The sequence below is a fragment of the Pongo abelii genome, chromosome 20 (genome assembly GCF_028885655.2).
Source record: "Pongo abelii isolate AG06213 chromosome 20, NHGRI_mPonAbe1-v2.0_pri, whole genome shotgun sequence".
In the NCBI taxonomy this organism is placed as follows: Eukaryota; Metazoa; Chordata; class Mammalia; order Primates; family Hominidae; genus Pongo; species Pongo abelii.
This window is the reverse complement of record NC_072005.2, coordinates 62,523,704-62,544,629: the sequence shown is the minus strand read 5'-3', so window position 1 is coordinate 62,544,629 and position 20,926 is coordinate 62,523,704. Positions and strand designations below refer to the sequence as shown.

The 20,926-nt window shown below is 43.8% G+C and overlaps 1 protein-coding gene across 2 annotated transcripts in view; it reads right to left on the bottom strand.

The window, feature by feature from the left end:
* The window catches only part of NLRP4 (NLR family pyrin domain containing 4), a 45,384-nt gene that overhangs the window by 11,959 nt on the left and 12,499 nt on the right, over positions 1 to 20,926 (bottom strand). For both annotated transcript variants that reach the window (XM_054539113.1, XM_024237165.2), the window contains exons 2-7: positions 19,040 to 19,384; positions 12,148 to 13,723; positions 9,884 to 10,045; positions 9,273 to 9,440; positions 3,649 to 3,816; positions 106 to 276 (exon numbers count right to left, since the gene is read on the bottom strand). In XM_054539113.1, coding sequence (XP_054395088.1) covers positions 106 to 276; positions 3,649 to 3,816; positions 9,273 to 9,440; positions 9,884 to 10,045; positions 12,148 to 13,723; positions 19,040 to 19,319 — 2,525 coding nt within the window. In that variant the 5' untranslated portion in view covers positions 19,320 to 19,384. The remainder of the gene's footprint in view (positions 1 to 105; positions 277 to 3,648; positions 3,817 to 9,272; positions 9,441 to 9,883; positions 10,046 to 12,147; positions 13,724 to 19,039; positions 19,385 to 20,926) is intronic.

The window sequence follows — 20,926 nt, the reverse complement described above, 5'->3', positions numbered from 1 at the left end:
CAGGCACAGACACTACGGCCTTCCTCAATTTCAGATGCCCCATTCTCAGCAGTGCATGCCCTTGAAAAGACAGCTTGGTCTTCAAAGAAACAGCAAAAAGCCTACCATAGCGAATCCAGGCAGCAGTCCGGGCGTTTCAAGGCCTCGCAGAGAGTTTTCAGTCCTTCGTCCTTCAGGACATTGGCGCCGAGGTCTAGATAGCGCACGCTCTTGTTACGCAGAAGCATTTCAGAGATGTATTCGCAGCATTGCTCACTGAGGTGACAGAAAGCCAACCTATGGGGACAAAAACACGAGGAGAGTGAAGAGGGTGTCTCAGGGAGCTTTGCTTAATTTCACATTCAGGGTAATATTTCTATAATCTTACAAACTCCCCAACTGAGATGAAGTTCTGGATTATCTGAAAACGCCTCCTCTCATTTCTTCTTTTGAGACGGAGTTTTGCTCTCGTCGCCCAGGCTGGCGTGCAACGGCGCGATCTCAGCTCACTGCAACCTCCACCTCCCGGGTTCAAGTGATTCTCTTGCCTTAGCCTCCCAAGTAGCTGAGATTACAGGCGCCCACAACCACACCTGGCTCATTTTTGCATTTTTAGTAGAGACAGGGTTTCACCATGTTGGCCAGGCTGGTCTCAAACTCCTGACCTCAGGTGATCTGCCCGCCTCGGCCTCCCAAAGTGCTGGGATTACAAGGCGTGAGCCACCACGTCTGGCCCTCTCGTTTCTTCTTACTTGCGTGATAGAAGAATTTGAAAATAAGAGGGTAACGCAGAAGGAAAAAGTATCGTGTAATATGGCATAGCTAATACTCTAACAGGGCTTTAATTTTGGTTCTAATTCTTCCTCTGAGGATGTCCTTGGACAAGACATGGACCTTCTGAGACTGTTCCCTCACGGACTGGTAAAGTGTATTAATTACCTCAGGTATAGAATCCTCAACTTTTTCAATTTCATTATTCTTTAAAATCATAGTAGGTTCAAAACTTTTTTTTTTTTTCTTTTTTTTGGAGACACGGTCTGGCTCTGTCGCCTAGGCTGGAGTGCAGTGACACGATCACAGCTCACTGCAGCCTCTACCTCCCGGGCTCAAGGGATCCTCCCACCTCAGCACCTCAGTCTTCTGAGTAGCTGAGACTACAGGTGTGTGCCACCACACCAAGCTAGTTTTTGTATTTTTCTGTCAAGATAGGGTTTCGTCACGTTGCCCAGGCTGGTCTTGAACTCCTGGGCTCAAACAATTCACCTGCCTTGGCGTCCCAAAGTGTTGGGAATATAGGTGTGAGCCTCCACTCCCAGCCAGTTTATGAATTTTTTAAGGATCCATGTTCGCTTTGAAAAAAAAGTGTGGAGTAGAGAAAAACAAAAAAGCAAAGGGTGCAAGCTAGTGATGAATGAACCACATATGGCCTACAGATATTTAAATTTTCTGGCACTTTCATGTTTAACAAAATCAGTTGGCAATATATAACCATCAGTAAAATTGTATGTAAAATCTAGATTTCAACCTCTGTTGAAAACTGGGATATCTGGCAATAATGAGCCACATTCCCACATGGAAATCCAACAGGCTAGGACAGAACGGGCAACTGCTTCGTGTTGACAGACACAAGATCTGCATTTCCACGGGGGCCTCACCCAGCTTGCTTCTCTCATGGATCTCAATTTTCTGGCATAACCAAGCATTTGTGGGCTTTGATGTTTTTGTTTTTTGTTTGTTTTTTGTTTTTGAGACAGTCTTGCTCTGTCACCCAGGCTGAAGTGCGGTGGTGCAATCTTGACTCACTGCAACCTCTGCCTCCCGGGTTCAAGCGATTCTCCAGCCTCAGCTTCCCTCGAGAGTAGCTGGGACTACAGGCGTGCACCACCAAGCCCAGCTAATTTTTGTATTTTGTATTTTTAGTAGAGACGGGGTTTCACCAACTCAGGGAGTCTACCAACTTCCATCTGGGTTCCCCTTCCTGAACTGTATCCTGAAATCTCTCTCCAGATAGTAACCTGGGACAATTCTAGGACTCACCTGTTTGTCCCTTATCACTTAGGCACCACTGTCCTTCATTGCCTGATGTCTGAAGTCTTAAACAGTTGTTTTATTTAGTTGGTTATTTTTGGTTGTTTTAGGTGGGAGGTTAAGTCCTGTCCCTGTCCCTCTATTTTAGCTAGAGGTATAAATCCTCTCATTTTCTTGATATTTTCAGAATACTCTTACTTTCATATGTTGTTCATATTTCAAAATGCCCAAAAGTATAAAGAGGGAAAAATCTCCATCCTCCCCTATCTCCCAGCTTCCCAGTTCTATTTCTCACAGGCAGCCTATATTATAATACTATTTCTTCCAATGATATTTGTGTATTAAAAATATAGACACACTCGAGACCAGCCTGACCAACGTGGAGAAACCCCATCTCTACTAAAAATACAAAATTAGCCAGGCATGGTGGCGCATGCCTGTAATCTCAGCTACTCGGGAGACTGAGGCAGGGGAATTGCTTGAACCCGGGAGGCAGAAGTTGCGATAAGCCAAGATCACGCCCTTGCACTCCAGCCTGGGCAACAAGAGCAAAACTCAAAACTCAAAACTCAAAACAAAACAAAACAAAAAGACACAAACGCATATATATTCTCCTGTCCTCCCCCCTTTTTTATAACTATTGCCTAAAGATATTAGAATTCCATTAATAGGTAAATCAACTGGCCTTTAACACTTACCCATCTGTCTTCCTTCTGTGTTTTACGTACCCTAAAACTGGCTTTAATAGTCTCTTCTTATACTATTACTGCAAGAACATCACATGTATTATAGTATTAACTGGGGTCAAGAGGACCACAGACATTTTGCTCTGCTGCTGTCCCAAGTACCTACTGAGTCCACTCTACATGCTTGAAATAACCATGATCAAAACAGGAAGTATTAACTGGGGTCAAGAGGCCCATAGACGTTTTGCTCCGCTACTGTCCCAAGTACCTACCAAGTCCATTCTAAATGCTTGAAATAACCATGATCAACATGGGAAGTATTAACTGGGGTCAAGAGGCCCATAGACATTTTGCTCCGCTACTGTCCCACGTACCTACCAAGTCCATTCTAAATGCTTGAAATAACCACGATCAACACGGGAAGTATTAACTGGGGTCAAGAGGCCCATAGACATTTTGCTCCGCTACTGTCCCAAGTACCTACCGAGTCCACTCTACATGCTTGAATAACCATGATCAACATGGGAAGTATTAACTGGGGTCAAGAGGCCCATAGACATTTTTCCCCGCTACTGTCCTGAGTACCCACCAAGTCTATTCTACATGCTCGAAATAATCGTTATCAACACAGGAAGTACCATGTGTGTTGCAGATGCATTAATCCAACCTAACAGCTTTGAAACGTAGTACGTGTTCTGTATAGACAGTCTCACTTGATAGCCATAAGATCTCTAAGACAGGATTTTCCCCCACTTCAAAGTTAAATATTTTGCTCAAGAAGATAGTGCATACGTGGTAAATCCTGAACTAGAACTCAAGTCTTTTCTGATTCTTAAGCGTGAGCTTTTAAACCTCTGCTATGTGGCCTCCATCAATGAACAGACTGTCATCAATAGGCCCAGGTTGGAACTGCCACCATGGCCCTCCACAGTAGGTACCCCCGACATCTACTCACATCAGGTACACCAGCACCGTGTCTGGGCTGCACAGGGCTTCACACAAAAGGGGCACGCCTGTGTCTAACTGGTTGCAGGATACATTCAGATACGTCAGCTTCTTGTTGTTGGTTAGAAGGCCGGCAAGGACTTCACAATCAATGGGTGAGAGGTGACAATTTACCAGCCTGCAGGAAAGGGAAAATGTCACATTCTGTTGGTTTCTAGCTCCTGGACTCATTGCTCTTGCTAATCCTATGAGAGTTGGAAGGCCACATTTGCCATCCTTGAGAGACTCACCGCCTCCCAACCCCATTCTTGATCCCTGTCAACCCGGTCTCTGGGGTACAGAGACAGCCAACCTGAGATGCACAGTCTCAGTTATATGCGTGCTTGGCTTACAGTCTCTAGGGTACACAGACAGCCAAACTGAGACGCACAGCCTCAGTTACATGCATGCTTGGCTTACGGTCTCTGGGGTATAGAGACAGCTGATCTGAGATGCACAGTCTCAGTTATATGCATGCTTGGCTTATGGTCTCTGGGGTACAGAGACAGCCAAACTGAGATGCACAGTCTCAGTTACATGCATGCTTGGCTTACGGTCTCTAGGGTACAGAGACAGCCAACCTGAGACGCACAGTCTCAGTTACATGCATGCTTGGCTTACAGTCTCTGGGGTACAGAGACAGCCAACCTGAGACGCATCATCTGTTATATGCATGCTTGGCTTATGGTCTCTGGGGTACAGAGACAGCCAACCTGAGACACACAGTCTCAGTTATATGCATGTTTGGCTTACAGTCTCTGGGGTACAGAGACGGCCAACCTGAGATACACCGTCTGTTATATGCATGCTTGGCTTAGCCTCCCCCAGTAACTTATCTCACTGCACTTGGAGAAAATCCCAAAATATACAACATGATCCACAAGGGTCCTACCCATTCCCAAGTCCCCGTATCCCAGCCACCCTGGTTCTTTTCAGTTGCCTGACAACACAGGTTTCATTCTCTAAGGTATTATTCATGTTTGATCCTCCCCAAACTCGTCTCTAGTGGCTCCTTTACCGAACTTGGGCTATTTTGCATGTGTGCCCCCCAAGTGGAATGCTCTTTTTCTGGCCTGTGGTTAGACACATCCTCATCACTCAGGTCTCTGCTCAAGTAATATCTCTTCAAAGAACACGGAGGAACCCTTGAACCCGAGTCCCACAGGACTCTTTTATTGGTGGGTTGAGTTGATTTGTGTTGCCAGTAATTGTGGTTTTCTATTACCTCAACCACTCTCCTTATCTCTGGTTGCCACAAAAAATAAACGAAGCTCAGAGACAACAGAATAAAGATGAAAGCCATTATGGGAGTTGCCCAGAAATAAACGTGGAATTGGCAAGTCACCGAGTCCATGGCTCCTCACGCCTCTGCAGGAGGGCTCTGTGGCCACACATGCTTTTAATGTTGTTTCTAGATTTAAGATATAGGTTGGTGCGGCCGGGCATGGTGGCTCAAGCCTGTAACCCCGGCACTTTGGGAGGCCAAGGAGGGCGGATCACGAGGTCAAGAGATCGAGACCATCCTGGCCAACATGGTGAAACCCCGTCTCTACTAAAAATACAAAAATTAGCTGGGCATGGTGGCGGGCACCTGTAGTCCCAGCTACTTGGGAAGTTGAGGTAGGAGAATCGCTTGAGCCTGGGAAGCAGAGGTTGCAGTAAGCAGAGATCACACCACTGCACTTCAGCCTGGTGACAGCAAGACTCCGTCTTAAAAAAAAAAAGAGTTGTGTGTGTGTGTGTGTGTGGGTGTGGGTGTGGGTGTGTTGGTGCAAAAGTAATTTGCCATTAATGGCAGAAACTGCATCAACCCAATATTATTTTCAAGGAGTGAAAAAATAGAATGTGGCCTACTTCACACTATTTGCAAAAATTTACTCAAAATGGATCATACAGATTTAAATATAAGAGGCAAAACAAAACTTTTAAAAGAAAACAAAGGGCTGAGTACAGTGGTTCACACCTGTAATCCCATCACTCTGGAAGGCCAAGGCAGTCAGATCACCTGAGGTCAGGGGTTTGAGACCAGCCTGGCCAACATAGTGAAACTCCATCTCTACTAAAAAAAAAAAAAAAAAAAAAAAAAAAGAAAAGATAAAAAAAATTAGTCAGGCTTGGTGGCACACAACTGTAATCCCAGCTACTTGGGAGGTTGAGGCAGAAGAATCACTTGAACCCAGGAGGCGGAGGTTGCAGTGAATTGATATTGTACCAATGCACTCCAGCCTGGGTGATAGAGTGAAACTCGTCTCAAATTTGGGGGAAAAAAAAACAGAAAAGAAAACAAAGAAGCTAATCTTAATGAACTTGGGTTAGGCAATGGTTTTGTAGCAATTACACCAAAACCACAAGAGACAAAAGAAAAAAATAAAGTGCATCTCATCAGATTAGAAGCTTTTGTGCTTCAAAGGACACCATTAAGAAAGTGAAACGACAACTCACAGAATGGCAGAAAATATTCACAAGGTATGTCTCGTATATAACTTGTAATCAGAAAATGTAAAGAACACTTACAACTCAACAAGAAGGCAAAAAACCCAATTAAAAATGTGCAAAGGTGTTGCCAACAACCATATGAAAAAAATGCTCATTAATCATTGGAAAAATGCACATCAAAACCGCAATGAGATACCATCTCACACAGGTCAGAATGGCTATTATTAAAAAGTCAAGAAATAATATATGCTGGTGAGGTTGCAGAGAAAAGTATACACTTACACGTTTTTGTAGGAATGTAAATTAGTTCAGCCATAATGGAAAGCAGTTTGGCAATTTCTAAAAGAACTTCAAACACAACTACCATCAACCCAGCAATCCCATTATTGGGTATATACCCAAAGGAATATAAATCATTGTACTATAAAGACACATGCACTTGTATGCTCGTCACAGCACTATTCACCTAAATACCCATCAACAGCGAACTGGATAAAGAAGATGTGGTACATATACACCATGGAATACTATGCAGCCATAGAAAAGAGTAAGATGATGTCCTTTGTAGCAACATGGATGGAGCTGGAGGCCATTATCCTTAGCAAACTAACACAGGAACATAAATCCAAATATCACATGTTCTCACTTATAAGTGGAAGCTAAACACTGAGTACATATAGACACGAAGAAAAGAACAGACACCAGGGCCTACTTGAGAGCAGAGGGTGAGAAGAAGGTGAGGAAGAAAAATCTACCTATCAGGTACTATGCTTATTAACGGGTGATGAAATAATTTGTACATCAAACCTCCATGACATACAATTTACCTTTATAATAAACCTGTACTTGTACCCCTGAATGTAAAATAAAAGTTTTTAAAAATGTGCAAAGGACTTGAATATATATTTCTCCAAAGAAGATATAGAAATGATCAAAAAGCACAGGAAAAGATGATCACCATTAGTCATTCAGGAAAAGCAAATCAAAACCACAATCAGATGTTCCTTCACACCCACTAGGATGGGTATAATAAAAAGTAAATATAAGTAATAATAAAATATAAGTAAATAAGTAAAAAATAGTGGAGAAATTAGAACTCTCATACATTGCTGGTGGGAATACAGAATTGTGCAGTCACTGAGGAAAATAACTAAGTGGTTTCTCTAAAAGTTAAATATGGAATTACTATATGACCTAGCAATTCTACTCCTGGTTACAAGTCCAAAAGAATTGAAAGCAGGTGTTCAAACATGAGTGTCATAGAGCACTACTCAGAATAACTAAAACGTGGTAACAACCCAAGTGTTCATCACTAGATGACTAGAACAAAATGGGGACTATCTATATAGTGGAATACTATTTAGCCGAGAAAAGGAATGAAGTACTGATACATGGTACAATTTGGACAAACCTTGAAAACATTTTGCTAAGTGAAAGTAAGCCATTCGCAAAAGACCACATGTGATTCAACTTACATGAGACACCTAGGATAGGAAAATCCAATAGGACTGAAAGTATGTTAGTAATTCCCAGGGACCAGAGAGATAAGGGAGTGAGGAGTGAATGCTAATGGGTATGGGGTTTCTTTCTGAGGTAATGAAAACATTCTAAAACCAGTCATGATGGTTGTACTTCCTCATGAATATATATGAAGATCACTAAACTGTACATTTTAAAGCATAGTTATACTTTAAAAGTATTTCTTAAAGTATATGAAGTACATACTTTAAAAGTATATGTTTTGTGGTATGTGGATATCACAATAAAGTTGTTATTTTTTTAAAAAGGGTTTGGGTCTTTTTGTGTTTGGTTGATACAAGCTCAGAAAAATGGCCGACAAAGACTAGTATAGAGAAGTATTTGAATGTGTGGGTACCAATGAAGATAAGTAGAGGTTAAGTATTTAGAGGAAACTCTTATTTAATTGCAAAAATAAAAATGCTTGAATTAAAACATACATACTGGAAAGTACACACAATGGTTAAGTGCCAGCCAATGCACTGTCATGAATTTAAGGCACTTGAGTTACCAGTATCCAGGTCAAGAAACAGAGCGGGTTCATCATTCTCCTGTACCCCTTTCCTTCACTATCTTAACAAAGGTAACTGCTGTCTGATATGGTTCAGCTGTGTCCCTACCCAACTCTCATGTCGAACTGTAACCCCAGTGTTGGAGAAGGGGCCTGGGGGGTGACAGAATCATGGGGGTGGTTTCTAGTGATTTAGCACCATCCCCTAGTGCTGTTCCTGTGATAGAGTCCTCACGCGATCTGGTTGTTTGAAAGTGTGTAGCACCTCCCCCTTCTCTCTTCTTCCTGCTCCCCCATGTAAGACCTGCCTGCTTTCCCTTTGCCATCTGCCACGATTCTAAGTTTCCTGAGGCCTCCCCAGAAGCAGAAGCCTGTACATCCTTCGGAACCATAAGCCAATAACACCTCTTTTATTTATAAATTACCCAGTCTCAGGTATGTCTTTATAGCAGCGCGAGAACGTAGGAATACACTGCCCGAAACTCCAACACCAGAGCCTTGCCCATCTTTGAACTTTACAGGAATAAAGCCATAGGATGTACTCTTGAGTCTGGCTCATTGCCATCAACAATGTCTGAGATTCGTCCAGGTTTTTGCATATGGCCGAGAGTATTCATTCTCATGGAACAGGAGCATGTAACCACAGGTTTCTTATCCAACTTACTGTCAGTGGTATTTCCACTTCTCAGAGATTATGAACACCTGCTGGGAATGCTTTAATGCCTGTCTTTCAGCAAACTGAGACAGGTCCCTCTGTTGAATGTGCACCTCCAGGTGGAATTACTGGGTTACATAATCTGCCAGAATCCGTGAAGGCTGAATACAAACACACAGTTTTCCAAAATGGCTGTATCAATTGGGAAACTTTAACTTCCCTATCCAAGTTCTCAGGAAACTAAGTTTGCATACAAATCATAGAAGGAAAAAGTGGATGTCTTAAAATATGCAGCCCCCTTCCCCAACACAAAAAGAAATACATAGTCTTCTCTGAAACCCAGTCAGTGGTCTCAATAAACAGAGACTTACACTATAGTCTTCTCTGAAACCCAATCAGTGGTCTCAATAAACGGAGACTTACGCTATCGTCTTCTCTGAAACCCAATCAGTGGTCTCAATAAACGGAGACTTACCCTAGCTCTTTTACGTTGCCCGCCGGGTAGTTCAAGGCATCACAGAGGCACCTGATGTCATCACGAGAGAGTTTCGTGAGGGTGAAGCTCAGGTATTTCAAGTCTGGCTGATAAAAGAGCACCTCAAAGAGCAGAGCACTCTGGCCAGAAAAGGAAACGTTATTTATTCTGCAAAAACAAAGAAAATTTTGGATGAGTTTCATCTAACGGGAGCACAGCCTGCACACCTGTGTTTGTCTCTCATCATCCATCATGAACTCATTCTCTGATTTCACAGCCCAATGACATAGCTCAGTGGTTCTCAACTTGAGAGATTTTGCCCCCACAAGGGACAGCTGGCAGTGTCTGGACACTAATTTGGTTATCTGGACAAGGGGATGCTATTAGGATCTAGAGGGTAGAGACCAGGGATGCATCTTAATACCCTACAATGCACAGAACAACCCGATGATGAAGAATGATCTGCATGAGATGTCCGTAAGTGCTGAGGTTGAGAAACTGCTCTGGATATTAATTATTTGCTTGTGCAGTTAGCCTCGACTGAAAGCTAGAGGTGAGATGAATATGTCATCTCCATGAAATACTCGAGTCAAGGTCGATTCTCAACTTACCCAAGCTTCTGAAGGCGACAGCTGGGATGCCTCAGCTGGTTACACCAGGTCACAAAGGTCGACTCGCTGAGGGTGCTGTCCTGTACCTGGAGCTCTCTGAGGTGCCCGCTGGTAGTGAGCACAGAGCAGATGTGATGCCAACAGATGAGGCTGTAATCCGACCTGTGGTCAAGAAAGGACGAGCTTTCCATGGACAGGCAGTCAACCCAAGCCACTGGTAACACACACACACACACTACACTGTCTTCTCAAACAGAAGATGTCTGAGGCAGAGCCTCCCTCAGTCAGAAGGAACGGGATCCTTCAGGTAAGTCACCTTATGTTATTGGTTCTCAACCTGGGGTGACATTTCCCCCCAGGGGACATTTGGGGACATCTAGAGGCCTTTTTGAATGTTAGAGCTTAAGGGAGGGGTGCTTCTGGCATCTAGTGAGTAGAGACCAGGGATGTTTCTAAACATACTACAATGCACAGGAGAGCCAGCCCTCAAAACATCACCAGTGCCAAGGCTGAGAAACCCTGTCTCACATCCAAAACAGGTTTATTTTTTGAGATGGAGTTTCACTCTTGTTGCCCAGGCTGGAGTGCAATGGTGCAATCTCGGCTCACTGCAACCTCTACCTCCCAGGTTCAAGCGATTCTCCTGCCTCAGCCTCCTGAGTAGCTGGGATTACAGGTGCATGCCACCATGTCTGGCTAATTTTTGTATTTTTAGTAGAGACGGGGTTTTGCCATGTTGGCCAGGCTGGTTTACAGTAAAAGATGAGGCAACACAGCCCAGTCATTAAGTCGACATCTTCAGCCTAGGCTCAGCCCTAAAACTCTCCATGTCCTAAATATAGGATCCTGGCAGCTCACTTGACTTATTTGCCCCAGTTTCCTCACCTGTAACAGGATAATACAATCCATCTCATATGATTCTTTTGGTTTTTGAGATGGGGTCTTGCTCTATTGCCCAGGCTAGGTTATACAGTGGCACAATCATGGCTCACTGCAGTCTCTTACTCCTGGGCTCAAGCAAGCAATCCTCCTGCTTCAGCCTCCCTCAAGTAGCTGTGCTACAGGCACATGCCACCACACCTGGCTAATTAAAAAAAAAAAAATTTTGTAGAAGTGGGGTCCTACTATTTTTCCCAGGCTGGTCTTAGCCCCCTGGCTTCAAGCATCCTCCTGCTCAGCTTCCCAAAGTGTTGGGATTATAGGCGTGAGCCGTAAGTTAAAATTTATATGATTTGGCCGGGCGCGGTGACTCACGCCTGTAATCCCAGCACTTTGGGAGGCCGAGGTGGGCAGATCACGAGGTCAGGAGATCGAGACCATCCTGGCCAACACAGTGAAACCCCGTCTCTACTAAAAACACAAAAAATTAGCCGGGCATGGTGGCGGGCACCTCTAGTCCCAGCTATTCGGGAGGCTGAGGCAGGAGAATGGCGTGAACCCGGGAGGCAGAGCTTGCAGTGAGCCAAGATCTCGCCACTGCACTCCAGCCTGGGTGACAAAGCAAGACTCCATTTCAGAAAAAAAAAAAAAAAAAAAGAAGAAGAAGAAGAAAATTTGTATGATTTGTGGTTTTTTTTTTTTTTTTTTTTTGGAGATGAGAGTCTCCCTGTCACCCAGCCTGGAGGGCAGTGGTGCAATCTCGGCTCACTGCAACCTCTGCCTCTCGGGCTCAAGTGATTCTCCGGCCTCAGCCTCCCGAGTAGCTGGGATTACAGGTGTGCACTACATACCCGGCTAATTTTTGTATTTTTAGTAGAGACGAGGTGTCACCATGTTGGTCAGGCTAGTCTTGAACTTCTGACCTTAAGTGATCCACCTGCCTCGGCCTCCCACAGTGGTAGGGTTACAGGCATGAGCCACCACATCCAGGCCGTATGATTTTTTAGACTAAGTTTTCAAAGGTAACTTGCAGCTGAGAGGTCAAGACACAGTGAATGGGGTGCTATGGAAAAATATCGATTATAGTACTGATCAGCTAATACTTGAGAAAGTAGGAAACACTCTTCACACAGGTCCTCATATTCACTCCTTACAATATAATTATTATTCCCACTTCTGTAATGGGGCCACTGTGGCCACAAAAGGGCAAGGCTCACAGATGAAGTCATAGAGTTCCTAAAGGGTCGGGCCAGGATGTGAGCTGAGGTTTTGTGGCAGAAAAAGTGAGTTTCTAACCATGATCCTATATTAAACACTCCATCAGCAAAACCCACTTGGGATAGACAGATTCTGAGAAGAGATAAAAAGTCATAGGATGGACTCACGTAGAGCTGTGTTCATCCTCTTTCTCAAAGACATTTTGAACGGAAAAACAGAGTTTCCTCAAGCTGGAGCAGTATTTTAAGCAGTAGGCAGAAACCACCAAGTCCGCGTTGTCAATAATATGAAATTTAGCTTCTTGGAGGAGGTTCACTGCCTGCTTCACAAAGGCAGGATCCTGCATTTCAAAGAGACAGTAAAATATCGCCAAGGAATCCACCTGTCCCTGTGGTTGGCCACGCTCCCCTAAGCTCTTCAGGCACTGGTGAAATTGCTGCTTTATCTCTTGGGACAGTTGGAAGCCAAAAAACGCGTCCAGTTTTTCTTGTTCCTTTTTATTTAAAAGGCCAGTTAGAAAACACCCCAAAAAAATCCAATGTGCTCTCCTTGCTTTTTCAAAATTGGCAACTAGCAATTCCTGTACACATCTCACAGCTGGGTGAGGATGATCAAGGTGGCTCTTGAGCAAATAGAACAAGGCGGCACAGAACTCCTGGATACACACGTGGAGGAACACGTAGGAGCTCTCACGCTCCCCGTACTTCAGAAGTATCTTGGTGCCCAGCAGCACAGGGATGTCAGCATCAATAACCCCATTTCTCCGGAGGTCGTCTTCACAAAACTCAAATGTGTCTGTCCACATGCCCTCCGCAGCCAGGGAGCACAGGGCCTTCAGCTGGTGCTGGCTTTGCGGAGTCGGGCCCTCGGCACCCTCGTGTGTGAACAGGTTAAAGACGAAAGAGGAGTATACAGAGGTAGTGCTCTGGCAGGTCAGGGCCAGGTCTTTTCCTTTCTGCATCTCTTGCTTCAGACTGGTACACAGTATCCAGCAGAGGAGCGGGATTTGGCATATGGAAAACAGCTGTTCACTTTCTCTTACAAGATTGAAGGCTTCCATGGCTCTTTTCGGGTCTTTGAAGAAACAGCAGAAATACACTAACCTATCACTCTCGTTGAATCCCCGGGGCTGGTAGATTTCTGAGATCGTCACCTGATCCCGGAGCTCCTTCGGGCACACGGGTTTGACGGCGATGAGCAAGGAGGCCTCCGGGAGCATCTTCCTCCTCAGCAAACTGCTCAGAAGCACCTGCACCGGCCGTTTCTCCATCAAGTCGCCACACAGATCCGAATCGGGTTCATTCAAGCCGCCCTTCAGCTCTTCGAAGCTGTCGATGACGAACAAGAGTCTCTCCGGTTGAGACACGATCTCTGTTATAGGAGCAGCGGGGTCAGGCCACTCTCTGGAAATCAAGTCAGCCAAACTCATTGGCGCCAACTCCCTCAGTTCTCTGCAGCAGAAATAGAATGTGTACAGGAACTTATCCCGAAAAATCTTGTTGTCCGACCAGGCCATCATCAGCTTCATCAGGAGTGTCGTTTTTCCAATTCCTTGCGGTCCTTGAATGACCACTGTACGTGGCTGTTTCCCAGTTTCCTTGGGAGCAAAAAGGCGGTCCAAATGGTCACATTCTTCTTGCTTGACTTCCTCCTCAAAGTACAGGTGAATCTCAGTGACAGACTTGCTGGACCATAAGTGGCTGAATTTCTGCTTTGCGTGAGCTTGATAGGTCTTTGTGTATCCTGAGTCAGTGAGGGCAAGAGGAGAGAAAACCCACAAAGTTAAGCATTCCTGCATATATTCTTTGCCCCTGACATTTCTTTCTTCTCGGGATGTATCTTTCTACGGGTCTACACACTGTGGCCCCCAGGCCAAACCTGGTCAGTCTGCTTTTGTAAATAAAGTTTCATTAGAACTCACTACGCCATTCACGGGTGTATTGTCTACAGACGCCTTCCTGATCGAACAGCAGAGCTGAATAGCTGTGAGAGACCATATGACTCACAAAGCCTAAAATGGAAACCATATGGTCCTCTACACAAAAAGGTTGACAACTTCTGCTTTCAATAGACGCGCACACACACACACATTCATTGCTACTATGTAAAGTTTGACAACTTCTGCTTTCAATAGACACACACACAGGTATTCATTGCTACTATGATAGCAAAATAACTAGAAAATAACTATATGACTATCAAGACCAGTTAAATAATTTATGAAACCACAAGCTATTATACAGATACTAAAAGTATGGAATAATCTCTTCATATGGATCAATAACAGGACAGTGTCTATAGCATGTACTCAATTTGTATAAACAAGGGACTTAGATACAGATATAGTTTTCACATATAGGGACTAGATCTGAAAGTCCACCTAAGAAGGACCTGAACCTAGGCAGTTGCCTCCAGAAGAGAGACGAGGTGCAGTAGAGATGATAGAAGGGCACCTCGCATCCATTCCAACGTTATGCCAGTGAGCTTTCTTTCCATGGCAGAATTCTCAAAAGAAAAACCAATAAAAAAATCCAACAACAGGCTGGGTGTGGTGGTTCACGCCTGTAATCCCAGCATTTTGGGAGGCCAAGGTAGGCAGATCATGAAGTCAAGGGATTGAGACCATCCTGGCCAACATGGTAAAACCCTGTCTCTACTAAAAATACAAAAATTAGCCGGGCATGGTGGCGGGTACCTGTAGTCCCAGCTACTTGGGAGGCTGAGACAGGAGAATGGCATGAACCCGGGAGGTAAAGGTTGCAGTGAGCTGAGATGGCACCGCTGTACTCTAACCTGGGCAACAGAGTGAGGCTCCGTCTCAAAAATAAATAAATAAATAAATAAATAAATCTAGCAACAATCGTGACCAAACCCTACGCATCCCACAACCTTCGTAGCTAAGATCAAGGTACAGATTAAGTTCTGTGATTTGCCCTCACTGTCATGACACTGGAAGGGGAAGGGGAGTGGAGTCTATCTTCTGCCTGTTTTGCTGCCGGCTTCCATGAACACACAGACGCTGGGCTCTTCTGTAACAGAAGGCTTGTCTCCAATTGCTGTAGTTGGCTGGGCACAGTGGCTCATGCCTGTAATCCCAGCACTTTGGGAGGCTGAGGCAGGCAGATCACTTGAGGCTAGGAGATCGAGACCAGCCTGGCCAACATGGTGAAACCCCATCTCTACTAAAAATACAAAAGTTAGCCCGGCATGGTGGTACAGGCCTATAATCCCAGCTACTCGGGAGGCCAGGGCAGGAGAATCACTTGAACCCGGGAGATGGAGGTTGCAGTGAGCAGAGATTGCACCACTGTAATCTAGCCCGGGCAATAGAGCGAGACTGTCTCAAAAACAAAAACCAGCTGCTGTGATCATTGATTTTAAGCAGCTGCTGCACTGGTGAGCTTCCCGATTTCTGAATCATAGCTGTCGTGGTATATTTCTAAAGCCACAGTTCTAACAGTGGGCTTCCCATCTCCCACTTTCCTCATTGCAGGAGAGGTAGCAGCTCCCCGATGCTATAGTTCTTAGAGTCATCTCTGGAGCACCAGCCTAGAGCCTGATCCTTTAGCCAGGCCGAAAACTCCTTTACAATTATCTGTTCCTTAAATAACTAGTACGATGTTCATATTCTGCAAGTCAGTAAATGCTGATGGACTGGAGATGTAGGGGACGGTTGTAGATGGGAAATTTTACCTATGCCCCGCATAATAGTTACTGGATTTGATAGGATGCAGGTGAAAGATTTAATCCAATGCCCACAGACTGCTGATGGTAGGTAATGCTACCTTAAGTTTTTGGTGAGAACAAGGGATTCCCCCAATCTTTCAGTCCCCTGAAGTCCCTAACTGGTGAAAATGCCATCTGACATTGGTGAAGATCCCATTAGCATCTTAAGCTAAGTTGTTTGTCCATTCCCCAATGGCTTCCTGCTGTCCTGGTCTTCTCAGCTGTTCTGGAGATTTCGGTGACATGTTTGGTTGCTCATAAGGGGAATTAAGTGGGTACAACCTCAAACCAACTGTGAAAAGAGATAGAGGCGTAAGTACCCAGCAGAAGATCTATCTTCAGACCTGCTTACATTTTATTTCAGCAATATTCTAAAATAGTTCAACATGCAAAGAATGTTGTTCTTTATATAAATTATATATTTATATAATTTATAAGTTTCTTCTTTATATAAATTTTATATTTATATAAATTTATATATATATTTTATATGTATTTATTTATATAAATATATAAATTTAAAGAAATTTATATATATATAAAGAAATTTATATATATATAAAAAATTTATATAAATTTCTTCTTTATATAAATTTTTCAAGGCAGGGTCTCGCTCCGTTACCCAGGATGGAGTGCAATGGTACAAACACAGCTCACTGCAGCCTCATCCTCCTGGGCTGAAGTGATCCTCCTGCCTCAGCTTCCAGTGTAGCTGAGACAGCAGCATGTGACACCAAAACTCCAGGAAACATGGGGGAATTTGTTTAAAAATTTGGACTGGGGGGCCGGGCATGGTGGTTCACACCTGTAATCCTAGCACTTTGCAAGGCCAAGGCGGGCGGATCACCTGAGGTCAGCAGTTCAACACCAGCCTGGCCAACATGGCGAAACTCCGTCTCTACTAAAAATACAAAAACTAGCTGGGTGTGGTGGCAGGCGCCTTATAATCCCAGCTACTCCGGAGGCTGAGGCAGGAGAACCGCATGAACCTGGGGGGTTCAGTGAGGTTGCAGTGAGCCAAAATCATGCTACTTTACTCCAGCCTGGGTGAAAGAGTGAAACTCCGTCTCAAAGAAAAAAAAATTGGACTGGGAAGGGTTTTTTCCAAGTGATGTTCCAAATCAAGAAAATGTGCAAGAAAGGCTAACATCGCCAAAAATGGAAACTCTCAAATTATCTTATTTCGAACCAATTATTTTAATCCTCAATATTAAGGAAATTTCCCCCTAACTACTACCAGAACCAATTCACTGGAACAAGATATTACAGATCCTCAATCTTTTCAATGTCTCATATTCAAAATCTGACACTCAAAATTACCAGACGTACTAGGAGACTGTATGACCAGATAAAGAGAAAAAGAAACAGTAGAAAGAGACCTATAAGTGTTAAAATCTTCAGGCAAATTTTAAAATAATTTAAAATGCTCAATAAAATAGAAGATGGAATAAATATTGAGAAAAAATGGAAGTCTGTGAAAAAGGCAAACTGCATAAATAAAACATGTGAACTAAATTTAAGAAATCAAGGCCGGGCGTGGTGGCCCACGCCTGTAATCCCAATACTTTGGGAGGCTGAGGTGGGCAGATCACCTGAGGTCAGGAGTTCGAGACCAGCCTGGCCAACATAGGGAAACCCTGTCTCTACTAAAAATACAAAAAATTAGCCGGGCATGGTGGTTGGCGTCTGTAATCCCAGCTATTCAGAAGGCTGAGGCAGGAGAATCACTTGAATCCAGGAGGCGGAGGCTGCAGTGAGCCGAGATTGCACCACTGCACTCCAGCCTGGGCGACAGAGCGAGACTCTGTATCCAAAAAAAGAAGAGAAAAGAAGAAAAGAAAGAGAAAGAGAGAAAGAGAGAGAAAGAGAGAAAGAGAAAGAAGAAAGAGAGAAAGAGAGAAAGGGAGAGAGAGAAAGAGAGAGAGAGAAAGAAAGAAAGAAAAGAAAAGGAAAAAAAAGTCTAGGCTAGTACGGTGGCTCAGGCCTGTAATCCCAGCACTTTGGGAGGCCAAGGAAGGAGGATCACTTGAGCCCAGGAGTTTGAGACCAGCCTGGGCAATATAGTGAGAACTCATCTCTACAAAATTTTTTTAAAAAGTTAGCCAGCTGTGCAATTAGCCAAGCGTGGTGGCACACACCTGTAGTCCCAGCTATTTGGGAGGCTGAGGTGGGAGATCATTTGAGCCCAGGAAGTTAAGGCTGCAGTGAGCCGTGATGATGCCACTGCACTCCACCCTGGGTGACAGAGCCAGACCCTATCTCAAACAAACAAGACAGTCCAGTAGGTGTAACTGGAGTCCCAGAAGAATAAACAGAAGAATGGAATACACAGTCAATGGCTGAAATTGAGAACTGAAGAAAGTTACTGAACCTCAGATGCAAGAATATTAAAGAATCCCAATCAGGATGAAAACAAAGCCACATCCAGGCACATGACAGTAAGACACTGAACAACGACAAAGAAAAACAATTTAGCAGTAAAGTCAAAAGAGCTACCTTCTGCCATTGATATCGCAAATGTGCAAAGTAACAGTTAACACCTTATGCCAGGATAAACACAAATGTGACTCTAAAAGCCATATTGCTTATAAATCATTGCTTATCTGATGTGAACTTTGGCTAAATACACGATTACACCAGTCAGCCTCAGTTCACTGTATCCTCTACCGCAGGTGTTAATTGCTCTTGCAAATAAGTCAAGTGCTTAGTTCCTATGCTACAACTTCACCTCAGAGAGAGTTTCTGGCTTGGCTGCAAGTTCTCAGCTTAGGGTAAAAATCATTGGTGACCCAGATAAAGGTACAATACAGGTTAAGACATAATAGCCACTGACATTTTACCCACATATAACCACCAGGTCTAACAGACCATTTCCTGCCTACAAGGACAATATTTTCAGGCTGGGCATGGTGGATCATGCCTATAATCCCAGCACTTTGGGAGGCCAAGGTGGGTGGATCACCTGAGGTCAGGAGTTCAGGACCAGCCTGGCGAACATGGTGAAACCCCATCTCTACTAAAAATACAAAGATTAGACAGGCATGGTGGCAGGCACCTGTAATTCCAGCTACTCAGGAGGCTGAGGCAGGAGAATCACTTGAACCTGGGAGGTGGAGGTTGCAGTGAGCCAAGATCACACTACTGCACTGTCTGGGCAACAAAGTGAGACTCTGTCTACAAAAAAAAAAAAAACAAAAAAAAAAAACAAAACAAACAACCTAATATTTTCCCATAGCACATTCAGGTCCTGTCGTAGACAGGCAGAGACCACTCACCAAAATTAGGACATAGTCCTCATTATAAGAAGTCTTCCCCCTTCCCAGACTCCCTCACCTGTTCTCTCCCTCATGACCTTCATGCAGAGATCCTTTCTATCCATCTTTTGAAAGATTCTTAAGGTTATGTTCCAAGCTTGTTGTTCTTCATAGTGCTTGATCAAGAGGTTTGCAAGTTCTTCCCGGGATGCTTTTTTGACCTCAGTCCAGGGAATCTGCTTGAGTTCAAGATGCAAAGTCATTTGCTTGAGATGTTCTTTAAATTTCCTGAACTCCTCCTTTTTGAGCTCCTCCAGATACCACATAAGACCAAAATCAGAGAAGAAAGAGGCCGCCATCTTGTCTGGAGCAGAGAAACCAGTCCTCAAAGAGACAGTGACCAGGAACAATAAATAAATAAAACCTGTGGAAAATTCAGGATAGTGCCAAGTTATTAAAAATAAATGGATCAAGATTTCCATTATATATTATCTTGCTAGTACTGGGGGGATGGCAATGAAGGTGGAAAGTTATTTAATTACATTCATCTCGCCTTCTCATTGAAATGGTCATGAAAGTCTCAATAATAGATGGGGGCATCATAGATACAATAATCCAGAAGATACAAGAATCCTATAGTCACCTGACATAGCCTCAATATCCACGCAAATGTAGACTTTACATTTTTAGAAATTACACTGTAACTACGGAAACTACACTGTAACTTCGGAAACTACACTGTAACTTCGGAAACTACACTGTAACTTCGGAAACTACACTGTAACTTCGGAAACTACACTGTAACTTCGGAAATTACACTAACTATGGAAATTACACTGACTACGGAAATTACACTGTAACTACGGAAATTACACTGTAACTTCGGAAATTACACTGTAACTATGGAAATTACATTTTTACTTTTAAATATAGAAATTACACTGTAAATATAGATATTACATTTTTACATTTCAATATAGAAATTACACTGTAAATATAGAAATTACATTTTTCTCAGTAAACAATAGAGAAGGCATGCCCCACAAATGTAGCCAACTGATTTTGACAAAGGCACAATGGAGGAGGATTGTCTCTTCCATAAACAGTGCTGGAACAACTGCAAGTCCCTCCCTGGCTCTCTTTCTCTCCATCTCTTCCTATGACTCTATTATGTGGGGACACAGAAGGCAGCTGTGTACAATCCAGAAAGAGTCTTCATCAGGAAGGGACTCTGCTGGACCTTGATTTGAACTTCCAGCCTCCAGAACTAGAGGAAATAAATTTTTTGGTAAGCCATCCAGTCTGCAGTATTTTGCAGTGAACTATAGAAATGATCCCCGGAAGTATAGTCTTAGTCTACAGTACTTTGTTACGGTCACACTCATGCAAGGGCCTGGAAGCATAACAGATACCCTAGTGGCAATCGATACACCCAGTTTCCAGATCAGATCTTGGTTTCTAAGACCACTTCCTAACCAAAGAAACCCAGGGCAGGCTGAAAGAGCCTCCAATAGCTAAAACTGTAACAACTTGAGCAAGAAGAAGAATTCCAAGTAGCTTAGATGGATGGATTCTTCCCCTTTAAGGAGATACGGCATAACTCCCCACCTAAGTGTGGTGTATTAGTCTGTTCTCATGCTGCTGATAAAGACATAACCCAAGACTGGGTAATTTATAAAGAAAAAAGTGGTTTAATGGGCCCATAGTTCCATGTGGCTGGGGAGGCCTCACAATCATGGCAGAAGGCAAAAAGGCACATCTTACATGGCAGCAGACAAGAGAGAGGACCAAACGACAGGGGTTTCCCCTTATAGAACCATCAGGTCTCACGAGACTTATTCACTACTATGAGAACAGTATGGGGGGAACCACCCCCATGATTCAGTGATGTCCCTCCTACCACATGTGGGAATTATGGGAGCTACAGTTCAAGAGGAGATTTGGGTGGGGACACAGCCAAACCCTA